General features: G+C 38.7%; 1 protein-coding gene across 1 annotated transcript; it reads right to left on the bottom strand.

Annotated features, from left to right (window-relative positions):
- Window positions 1-730: 730 nt before the first annotated feature.
- On the bottom strand, window positions 731-3,590 carry LOC109049047 (growth hormone secretagogue receptor type 1). Its single transcript, XM_019066706.2, has 2 exons — window positions 1,996-3,590; window positions 731-1,038 (listed from the first exon to the last, which is right to left on the bottom strand). Exons 1-2 carry the CDS (start codon window positions 2,786-2,788, stop codon window positions 731-733), a joined length of 1,101 nt encoding a protein of 366 aa, XP_018922251.1. The 5' UTR covers window positions 2,789-3,590.
- Between the last annotated feature and the right edge of the window lie 9,034 nt (window positions 3,591-12,624).

Below are 12,624 nucleotides of genomic sequence, written 5' to 3'. Positions count from 1 at the left end.
AAAAGTTTTAATTAGAATGTCATTGCCAACAAGCAACATGGGCTTACACAAAACTACTGTGGCAGCAGTATTCACAAACCTCAGTAAGTGCACTTTTTATGGCTGCTACACATTTAATGTAACATAAAAACACAAGCTTGGTGAATGCTTTTTATGGAATGGGATTTTATCATTCAGCACCATTGTATCTCACCCACATTGGGTGCAATGTTAAGAGTGCTTACATCTACAGTGCTCTTGTCATCCAGTACTTCACACAGTTTAAGGCATTTTTGGGTTAGTGTGCAGCTCATAGAGTTTGCATGGATACCAGGGTAGAGGGAAACATTACACTTCTGGTGTCTGCTGATGATGGTAATACCAGTGCATAAACATTCTCGTAAAATAAAATAATATTTGGTGTATGCACAAATTATGTTGCGCCTAAAATGCAACCATCAAAAAAAGCTTCTTTTTTTTTCTTTTTTTTTTTTTAAATACCAAAAACATTTCAGTATTAGATTACTATATAATTTAATAATACTGTTTTCAGGGTTCAGCAATTTGATAGTTATTTTTAATGCTATGTACAGGTTAAAAAAAATATGCAAAGGCTTCTATGAAATCAGATAATGGTTGAAATTAAATGCATATCACCAAAAGTATGAGGTTAATGTTGACTCTCCTTTTCACTCTCGTGAGGATTAGTCTGTTAAAAAGTGCACATTTATTAAACGAGGCTTTTCCTGTGTCACGTGCTCCAGCTGTATTCATTCCAAACTGAAACACTCTCCGCGTTCACGATGCTCTGCACTGATCGTCCGGGAGCGCGCTTCACTCCGAACAGTTTGCACGCTGCGCTCCTGTACTTCTTTGACATGATGTTGTAGAGGATGGGGTTGATCGCGGCGCTGAGGTAAAACAGCACGAATGAGACCAGGTTGCAGTATTCGCTGATTTGGGAGATGAGAGGAGAATTGGCCTCCGATGACTTGGAGAAGAGATAACGCCCGACGTGGAACGGCAGCCAGCAGAGAACGAACGCAAGAACCACCACAGCTGATAAAGAGAGAAAAAGAGAGTTCATGTCTGTAATGTTTTAAAAAGATTTAATGTTTTATTATAGAAATTAGAAGTACTGTTAATACGATATCCTTGCAATAAGTGCATTTAGGGGGGAAAAGTTGTTACTTAGTAACAATTATTTCGAGAATGAAGTGAATCAGAATCAGTAATCGATGTGACTGAATGTTTCTGATTCACTAACAACAACAGGCTCTTAAGAGTCAACCGTCTCGGAATGATGCTATACTCTAGTCACTGTATGTGTTCTTTAAAATAATTCAATATTAGTTAAAAAAAAAAATGTTTTTTAAAAAATGTAAGTAGAAGTTGGCGTCCTTGATTCCCACTAATAGCCTGCTTAAAGGGTCCCCAAAGTTATAGTGTCGAATATCCAATAGTATGATGAAATGCATTATTTATGCATAGAAGAAAATGTTTTATTTAAATTTTAGACCATCAAAATGAACAAATGAAAACAGATAGTTCGTGCTATTTCTGACTGAAAGAGCCGAGTTTAAAACGTTCAAGTTGCTGTTCCTTAGCAACTAAACAGCCAATATTCACTCTGATTATTGTTCATAATAAATGTAAATTGTAATATCAAATGTAATTAAATGTACATTTATAACAATTTCATTATAAAATATATTAATTAAAAAAAATGTATCTTTTATTGGTATATCCTCTATATTTTGTAAAAAAAATCACTGTAAAACTCTGCTTTATTATGCACATGGAGTTTAATTACCAGGCGTGTCCTGTTAAATGTAAACAAATGTTTATTAAATCATTAAATTAGCCTGTTTATTAATATAAAATGCTGTTTATTAAACAGTTACATATTTAAAGAGAAAATAAATTATTTTGTAAGATTTCCCGAGTGAAAGTTGAAATGATTCTGAAATACACAAACATCATTTGTCAGAGATTTCAGGGCATTGTTGAGCTCACCCAGCATTTTGACCGTTTGTTTATTGTTCTTTTCCCGACTCGAAATGGGTCCGACAGGATTCTCCTTTCTTCTCCACAGTCTTCTGCCTATGAGGCTGTATAGCACTGTCAAACAGAGCACCGGGAGGAAGAAGAACACGCTGGAGACCCACACCATCATAGTAAGCAGTCCGGAGCGGATGGCATATTCGGTGGCTTTACACTCATTGGTCTCCCAGGGGTTGGTGCCGTTCTCGTGCTCGACCCCAACCAGAATGAATATGGGTCCCGCGCTGCACAGAGCCACAGTCCAGAGGAGTATAATCACCCCTTTTACCCGACCCCGCGTAACGATGACTTTCGCCCTGAAGGGAAAACAGATAGCGAAGTATCTCTCCACGCTGAGCGCGGTGATGTTGAGGATGGTGGAGTACGTGCAGCTTTCACTCACGAACTGAAAGAGTTTGCACAGCTCGTCGCCAAAGTTCCACGGTCGGTACCGCCAGACCCGGTACAGGTCGAGGGGCATGCAGAGGAAAATGAGCAGGTCTGAAAGTGCCATGCTGCAGAGGTAAAGGTTGGTGGTGGTTCGCATGTCTTTGTATTTAGTGACCACCAGGAAGGTCAACAGGTTCCCAGCGATTCCGACGAGGAACAGGAAAGAGCACGTCACTGTGATCCCAGTCAGGATAGGGACTGGGAAGAGATGGACCGGGTACTCAAAGTCCTCAGCAGTTGCATTACTATCCATAATGTCCTCAGCGCATAAAGTGATGCTGAACAGGCAGCTGGACACGTTTGTCCAATTAGTCATTATGATGAGATTTTAGAGGATTTGCATCGGCTTAATGGCACCTCGTGATTTCCACCCAGCTGTTGTCTCCATGCACATCTTACAGGTGTTCAATGCACACTGCACAGTATGAGAAGTGCACGCGAGTAACTTGTCAATGGTGCGCCCCCGAGCTGCAAGCAGGGGGTACACGGTCCACTAGACGCATGCGCACTGGGTGTCTTGACTAATTGTACTGTTGAAATGCAGATTTGACTAATTGTACTGTTGAAATGCAGATTTAGTGCAAACTTTCTTTTCGTTTGCGATGTGTTTTGTGTGCCTGCAACTTTTCTTAGCTTTTAGAACATTTCTAACGAATAACAGACAAATAACGCTCTTAGAGCGACTGAAAGTTGATTTACAAGGTGAAGGGCATTTTTTGTTCGTTTTATGCCACCTGGCGGTGTGACCAGACCATCTTACATGAAAGAATATGTCACCGAAATAAAAAATCCTCTTGTGTTGCTTGAATAAATAATGAGCTGCTGCTGTCCAGGGTGCTGAAAGCCGTTTGACGGCTGCTGTTTGTTTGGCGATATTTGCTTTTTTAATATAAAATTGCTGGATTTTAAACCTGATTTTTCTCTTATCTGTTGTGTCACTCTAAAAAATAGAATTCTTTAAAGGTTAAACTTAGTAACAGTGCCCAGTGTGCGTAAATCACCATTAATAAATAAATAAATTAAATAAAATAAAAAACTAGAGACACACTTTGAACTCAATTGAGCATTTCATATGCTTTCACACCCAACATCATCATCATGTTCAATGTCAATTGTCATTTATTAATGTATTTTTAAAACAAAATAAAAAATAAATGTTTGAGTACTGTCATTTTTGCTACAATTTAAAAAATAAAATAAAAAATCTAATAGTGGCTTGCATATAATAAGACCAAGGAGATGGGGGGGGGGGGTGTAAATAAATATTATATAAAATAATATTAAAACTACTACTAATAATATTAATAAATACTACAACTACTACTTATAAATATACTAATATTAATGACAATAAAATATTATTAAAAGGTCATTTATAACTTAAAGACACCTTTTTGGACATGCTTTTAATTAATAGTATGGTTTGCCTGTTATTAAATTTTTGTTGTTTTTGGTAGTATTTGTATAGCTGGTTTTTTATTTGTTTTGATTTTATTTTTTATTATAAAGCACTTTGTGACCCCTCCTTGTGAAAGGTACTATAAATAAACTTTTAATTACTTACTTATAACAGCAAAAATGTCCTATATAGCACTTTCAAACCATGGTTCTTAATGGAACCTTATAAAACCGGTTCTCTTTAGATTTATAAAGGGTTTTGCTAATGTTACAAGCTGAAGAACTCTAATTTGGCACTGTTTTTACCGTTTTTTCTTAAAAGTTTATGTCAGATTTTACAAAGCTTTATTTTGCTTTTTTTAAGTGGTCTGCTTTCCAAAATTGTCTGTTTGAAATATAGACATTTAAAAAAAAAAAAAAAATCTTAAACCACTCAGGTTTTTTATTCCTTTGTATCCAAGAAATACATTAAAGCAGTGGTTCTCAATTCCAGTCCTTGTGTGTCACCACTATGCATATTTTGAATGTCTCTCTTATTTAACACACCTGATTCAGATCATCAGCTCCTTAGAAGAGAGCTCCATCCGTGAACTATGTTACAACTGACATGGTCCCCACACAGTTTCATTGCTCCCTGATTTTCTCACTCTCAAGCCATCCTAGGTGTATATGACTTTCTTCCTTCAGACAAATACAATCAGAGTTACAAAAGATACAAAAAAACCTCCCATCTATCCGAAAGATTTGCAAAGCGCTTCACTGCAGTTAAGAAGTCATGCAAGAGGAGTGCGGTCGCTGCACACTTTGAAATTTCCATGTCATTTTTTTGTACCACTTGCATCTTGTTGTAAACCATTCAAAATTTCTCTGAAATAGTCGGCTTTGCAAACGACCCTTTTTGAATCCTACTATAGAAAAATCTGCAATGGTTAAATTTGGTCATGTGTACTATATCTAACATGCAGTTACTATTCTACTTGATCTACTTTACTTCCCCAAAAAAATGAAAGTGAAAATGTCTACCCTACTACTGTGATGCATATTTTACAAGTCGAATGTACAAAATCTCCCTTGCTGTCTTCTTGGTTATTATAAAGTTTAAACACTCACTAAGTTCACACAAATGACAATTTAAAAACATGATTATATAACTAATAGCATTTCTATTTTATTTCGGTTTTTTACACTAATGTAGAATTACATGACGTGAGTCCAATTAAATGAGAGATATATGACTTAAATCACCTCGGCTCACCGTAGAACACAAGATACAAGGAAAATAAAAAACCCGCAATTCATTCAAACACAGCAATGCTCACCACCTCTAAGTGAAAGGTTTTGTTTTCATGCCTGTTTTGCCGACAGTTTTGTGATCCAGCTTCCCGAAGATCATTTTTGGAGCAGACTTAAAGCGTGTTCATCCCTGTGTAGAAGTAAGGAAAAAAAGTTTCCAAGTAGCAATGGCTTAGCCAAACTACATTACCTAAAACATAGAGCACCTCCACTCCATCCGTAAAATGCCGATATCTTCAGGTGTTGCATATTACAATGCTTTACAGCTGTCCCCAACAACGGTTTCTTGATGTCCGCTTTCAGTGCTCCCACTCCTTGGGAAAAAAATAAAATATTGTAAATGTATGGCAATATATAAAAAAAAACTTAACTACTTGCAGAATTAACGATACAGCATGTGACATTCTAATGGTCAGCTGGAATGTAAAATCGTTTTATCTTGTTTTAGACTTGCTTCAATGGCATAGTTCAAATAAATTAATAATATAACTGGTACAGAAGTATAAATGTGACACTGATACATTTTTGGCAACCAAGTTATTTTTAGTGAACTCTCGAATTCCATAGCACATTCATGATTTGAAAAGGATGTATGCTATCCCCACAAAACTCACCCTTTGAGGACTGTGATGAGTTACCTCATACAGGAAAATCTAATACATCTTGTTGTAAATATCCAATAATTCATAACTTAGGGTCACCTGTGTCTGTTTAATAAATTCCACTTTCAACAATTAATTTAGACTTTTTTTGTCAAGAAAAGAAACTTAATGACAAATTACAATATTAACAAATTAGATTTTTAAAATCCACATTCTCGATTTCAATCAAAATAGTTGAGAATGAAGGTCAACATGTATGAATCAGTTTCAAGAGCACATTTACTTCTTATTTCAAATCAATTATTACTTACTCTTTAACAAAAAGCTTTAAATACAATCGCTGACAGCACACCCCCTGACAACCCAGGGACAAAGGTAGTTACTGAGCACAGCTTTTTTTAGCCATTTTCTTAAGAACAGCGCACCAGTCTTATGGCACCGCAAATGGTGGGCAGAATACAGGTTCCTATACTAGTAAGTTTTATTTGCTCAAAACCAACATACAGGGATGCGGGTAAACGAGCGCGCCTTGCCGCTAAAATAAACTGACATAATGCCAGAACAAACTTTATATGTAATTACTTTGTATTTAAAGCTTCACAAAAAATGAAAAAGATAGGTTCATTAATTACTCACCGCTCATTCATCCAAACCCCTAAGGCACCTTTCATCCTCATGGGAACACACCTGATTGAAATGAGCTTTCCACACCCTTTAAAATGTTCTCCAGCCCCAGAAACTATAATACGGACAATAATAGTCACTTTGACCAGTGTTCTTGGAAACATTTGAAAAGCACTGATGTCACCTTCACCAGGTACCAATGTCCTTGAAACTTCTTAGTGTGTTCTACAGAGGGTAACGAAAGCTCTTCTGGTCAATCAAAAATATCTTCATTCTGTGTTCCGATGAAAGAAGGTCTTATGGGTTTGGAACTCACATGAGGGTGAGTAATGACAGAATTTACAGGTGAAATATCCCTTTACTGTATGTTCTCCGGAACTGTATACTGTTTATTTATGGCAGTTTAGTCACAGCATCTTTCATCTATGAGCTGAACATCAATGGCAGTCTAAGGTCTTATACCTGAATTTACTGTTAAATATTAAATTTTACTTCTAAAATGTGTGTTTATACAAATTTAAATGTAGGCAATCATGTTAAAATATAAATTATACTGTACTTAAAAATGCGTTCATCCTAAGATTACCTTTACACCCCTGAATGTCAGTGGAAATCATGTCACACTAGATGCTCCCCAGAAGATCCCCTTCCAAAGACCAAACTAGCTCAGTCCATTGGAAACCAGACACGTATGTCTCAGCACAATCTGACTCAGCCTGAACATTTAAAACCGGCTGCATTGGCCAGAGGAAACTGGCACTGGGTTTCTTATTTCCCATTTCTGTACCCACTGGAGTTGTTGGTACCTTGGCTGGCTTAGTTGGGGATGCAGATTATCACACGCTCAGAGATGATCCATCACTGAATAATCAGATCTGATCTATATATTAAAAACTATATATATATATGTATTGTTATTGTCCTATCTGCTCCTGAATTTCCCCTCTGAGACAAGGATAGGGAATCTATCATTATACAGATACACTAAATTGATTCTGGACAGGTTTCTATCGTATATGTGGCCCTTTCCCCTGATAACAGTGATCAGGAATAGGTAGCAAGCTCTTATCTAAGCAATGTTGCGATGAATCGCTCTCCAATACCATTCTGAGCTGCATCTGGGATTAAATTTATGCACAGCGCTCTCGCTGCAACCTCTGCTCAGAAGTTATATTCAGATTGGGACATTAGATCAAATGGAAGTGTTGTGAGATCCACTTCAGTTATCAGAGACACAACAATCTCACTTTAGCAAGAGCCAGGTTATGCCAATTTATTATGAACGTCTGCCTAAATTTAAGTCATCTCATTCACAAGTAGTCTTCCACTGACTCGGGACTGGTGCCACTTTTTGGATTGCTCCTTACAGGGCTATATTACTCCAGTTCTCGGTGTCTAGCCCTTGTCATGCAAATGCCCATTAGCCCTAGGCACCACTGCTGACTCACCTGCAAACTCATGCGCTTAGATGCTCCAGATACACTTACCCCTATTCAGTTAATGATGGAACTCGCTGGCCACCTCGCTTCAGAAGCATTATTCAAACTTCAGGTACAGGACAACAATGCTCACGTTCGCTGGTCTGAAGGCCACCTCGCTTCAGAAGCATTATTCAAACTTCAGTACAGGACAACAATGCTCACGTTCGCTGGTCTGAAGTGCAAACTCTGCTTGCAAAAGGAGCCATGGAAATGGTTCCTCTGACAAACAGCGAGTCAAGGCTTTTACAGCCCCTATTTCCTCGTTCCCAAGAAAAATGGTGGGCCCAGGCATCTGAACCATGCGCTTATAAATCGCCTTTATCGGTGGATCTGAAAAATGCTTACTTTCACATCCAGATCTGCTCCCTCATCACAGACTGCTCATGGGATTGGGTTCGAGGGGTTGACTTATCAATATACAGTCCTACCATTCGGACTATCTCTGGCCCTTTCCCCTCTGAGACAGAAGGGAATCTGCATTATGAATTACTGAGACCACTGGCTGGTCTTAGCCATATCGGAACTGGAACTCATCGCCCACAGGTCGCTGCTGCTCAGCCACCTGGAGCTGTCTGGGTTAATTAATTTAGCCAAGAGCTCTCTGTCTCCCAGTCATCTAGTAGTCTTACTGGGGACAGTTATCGATTCTGCCCAGATGTGGATTATGCCGGAACACTCTGATAATTCAGCGGCTAGTTGCGTCATTCAGATTTGGGACTTCACATCCCCTTAGGGCTTTCAGAGGATGCTCTGCCTCATATCAGCTGCTTCCTCTGTGATTCCTCTGGGCCTGCTTCATATGCGGCCCCTCCAGTAATGGTTCAAAGCCCATGTCCCTGTCCATGTCCAAATCTGGCATCCCATTGGGACTGACCTCCAGAAGGAAGGTGGTCACGACAGATGCCTCCAACTCAAGTTGGGGAGTGCTATACAGTACAAGGGCAGGCATATCTATCATCTCTCAATGAGAGCATGAATTGCAGACTGAACCAGGGAGCAGGCATGCTGTCCAGGGGCAATGTATCTCCAGAAGAATGGAGACTACATCCCCAAATGGTTCAAACTATCTAGTCTGTCTCCTGGAGGGCAGAGGTGGACCTCTTCACATCAGAAGACAACTTTTACTGCCCTGTTTACTTTCAAAGTAGCGTGATGCCCTGGCCCACGATTGTCCCATCACTCGCCTGTATACCTTCCTCTCAGTTGCCCTGCTTTCATAGGTCATCAGACGTGTCAGGGAAGTCAGATGTTCGGTCCTCCTGGTGGCCCCACTCAGACATGGTTACCAGAGTTGATTCAGCTGCTATCAGCAGCCCCCTGGCCGATACAACTGAGGACAGATCTTCTATCATAAGTGATGATTTGGCATCCCCGGCCAGAGCTGTGGAGCTTTCTTGTTTCATAACTTGGATGTCCCTGCCCTGCAGGCATGGATTTTGTCCACTTAAATTTACCTTATTCACTTTGTAAGTGGAGAAGGTTTTGTTGTGTAGTCTTCAACCTAGGCATCTTGGGTTTCATTGTTAGCTTAGCGTTCCCTATATGCATCAGTGAAGCAACAAGAGGACCCTTTGAAAGGGAACGCTCTGGTTACTAACATAACATCAGTTCCCTGAGATAAAGGAACAAGAGTTGCGTAGGCTGCCGTGCTATAAGACTACACATGAGTAGATGACTGTCACTTCAGTTGAAAGAGTCTGATGAATTGGTGCTCAGAGCCAAATTAAACATCAGTCAGCTCCACCCCTTTTGGCGGGTTGAAGCGCCATTGGTTCTTGCAGTTACACAAACGTGATCAATTCAGCTAAAGAAAGGAAACACTGATTCCTTTGCTCCTGTAAACAAACCTTGGTTCTCGCTAAGCCTACATCCTACATCATCAGCTGGAACGTGACTCTCTCGTGAACGCACATACTATAGTTAGCAGAAGTTAAAGATTATGGTTTATAAAAGTTTTAAATATGGATATTTTCCTTACAAAAATGCATTGATTCACTTCAGGAGTCCTTTATCAATCCCCCAGAGCTGTGTGGGGCACTTTTTATGATGGATGGACAAAGTTTATTGGACATCTATTGGACTATTGAATATTACCACCCATTCACTGCCATTATAAAGCTTGGAAGAGCCAGGACATTTTTAAATAAAACTCCAGTTGGATTCATCTGAATGAAGAAAGTCATACACACCTAGGATGGATCAATGTTACTTAAATCATGGGGTAATTTTCATTTTTGGGTGAACTATCCCTTTAAGTGGGTATGGAACACAAAACCGAATTTGACCACACGATGGCAGCATTGTTACTTAAAAGATCTAATTTTGGCATAATTTACAAAGCATGTGACTCTTCACTTATATCTAGCATAAAATGCCAAAATAGATGAAAAGAAAATACTGTAGAAACTTAAGATTTAATACAGTAATGAATTTAGGAAACAACATTGTGTTTCAAATTTATGTGATTAAATATTCAATTTTTAAAGCCCCTTCCTGCTTTTCCAGTATATTAGGTTTCAAGGTGCGGACTGTAAGAACAGCCCTGACAAACAGAAAGCTGCATCCGGTTTGGTGTAACGATAACACGCACACACACACACACACACACACACACACACACACACACACACACACACACACACACACACACACACACACACACACACCACACCACACAATTTTTAAATATCTGAGACATGATTTGATTGTTATCATCCTTGGAGCCAGACATTTACTTAAAAAAAGAAGAAGATAAGAAAAATAAAAGAAAGAAAGCCCTCTAAACCAGTGGTTCTCAACCACATTCCTGGAGGACCACCGTCACTGCACATTTTGTATGTCTCCTTTGTCTGACACACCCATTTCAAGTCTGTGAGTCTCTACTAATGAGCAGGTGACCTGAATCAGGTGTATTTGATTAAGGAGACATGCAAAATGTGCAGTGATGGGGGTCCTCCAGGAATGTGGTTGAGAACCACTGCTCTAAACAATAACTATACTCTAAATAAATATAGAAATTTTAAAAATTCAAATTTTATTGCTGTAAAAGCTAACATGTTGTGTAAAATTGGATAATTTGGAGCCATTATTATTTTTATTATTTGATTAATTCCTTCTGAGAGGGTATAGTCCAGTGGTAGCTCTCTCTCTCTCTCTCTCTCTCTCTCTCTCTCTCTCTCTCTCTCTCTCTCTGATAGTGTGTGGCAAAATCTGTTTAAAATATCTCTGCTATGTATAATGGGTCTCTTCTGTCCATTAGATGTCTTGGAAACCTTCAAGTCATGCTAAAACCAAAAGATGAGAAAAAATGTAGTGATGTAGTGTCATTAGTGTCATTAAGGAATGTTTGGTTTTTCATGCATGAAGGTGGGTCAATGGCTATCATGTCTGGAAAAGAAGGATGTGATGTAAACAGTGCTTTTTTTTTTTTTTTTTTAACGAGATTAGTTAGATAAAGCGCCTGATATGTCAAAACCGTGTGAACTGACACCCATAATTTAAAAGCATTGTCAGAAAATCTAAAAAAATGAGTGCAAAGGTGAAACCCTAATGTGTGTGAAGTAAATTAACTGATTTGTTTATTGATGGTAACACAAATATCTGGAGTAAAACCGAATGAGCTACGGAGCAATTCTTGTTTGTTATCAGGGCGATGCCTAGAGAACGCAGAGTGGGCGGGGACCGGGGAGATCACAGGGCTCTGAGACCCAGCCGGCGGTTTCCGCTGCTGCTGCAGTCGGTTTGGGTTAGAGCTGCGGTTACGTTTACGGGGTCTATCGCAGACTTATTTTTTTCTTATTTACAACTGAGGAATAGTTTGATGACAAGCTAGTGAATGATTTAGATGCCTCAACAGAGGAGATGCACGCATACAATACACAAGCACACGCATTAGGCTACTTAGCTTTTCTAAATGAGCATGATTTTTGAGCCCATATCAAAATAATTATAAAATGACTATCGATTAACCTCTAATCATATTCCTAAAATGAAGCCATGCTTCCCTTACGAAAATAAACCATGGTAAAATTGTAGTAACTATTTTTATTTTTCTTTTTGGCGTATTGATTACCATTTGTATAACCGCAGTTCAATCATGACAACTAATTTTACCAGCATTTATTAGTATGCATGGAATGTGCATAGGTTTTGTCTTGGCGGACTAGATCTGTATACGTTGCTGCTGCTGTTAATTTGTTACCAGGGTTTAACTATAGTAACCATGTTTTTTGTAGTAGTAGTAAAACCGTGGTTTATTTTCGTAAGGGTTGAAAACTACATTAATGACGTGTTTAGCTGTAGTGATTTTTACATCAGTTTTGTTAAGTTGTAACATATTCATTATGTCAGAGCTAGTTTGTTTAGTTCTTTGCCAAGGTCAATAAAAACTAAAAGCCGTTCTGTAGTGTCGTAAATGTAATTTCGGCTCAACGCGTTCCCTCGCTCCAGATCCACCACGCCCAGTGAGAGAAACCCACTTCCGAGCAAAGCTAAACAGCGAGCGAGAGACTTTGCGCCACGCAAAGACTTTTAAAATCCCACAAAGATCGAAAACTCTCCTCAGACAACTCCTGACCCGAGTGATATAAATATTAATAAACACTCTTGGAAGGCTTCTTGACTAATCAAATTTGTGGACCTTCTAGTTTAGGCTACATCTAGACCCATAATACAGAATAAACATATTGGTGTACCTTTTTTACTTCTTTAATATATTTCGAAAGCAGATGAGAAATAAATATATATCAGCGTAT

Source organism: Cyprinus carpio, chromosome A24 (genome assembly GCF_018340385.1).
Source record: "Cyprinus carpio isolate SPL01 chromosome A24, ASM1834038v1, whole genome shotgun sequence".
Classification (NCBI taxonomy): Eukaryota; Metazoa; Chordata; class Actinopteri; order Cypriniformes; family Cyprinidae; genus Cyprinus; species Cyprinus carpio.
Note: the sequence above shows the minus strand (reverse complement) of the source record. Positions and strands in the feature narration are given on the sequence as shown.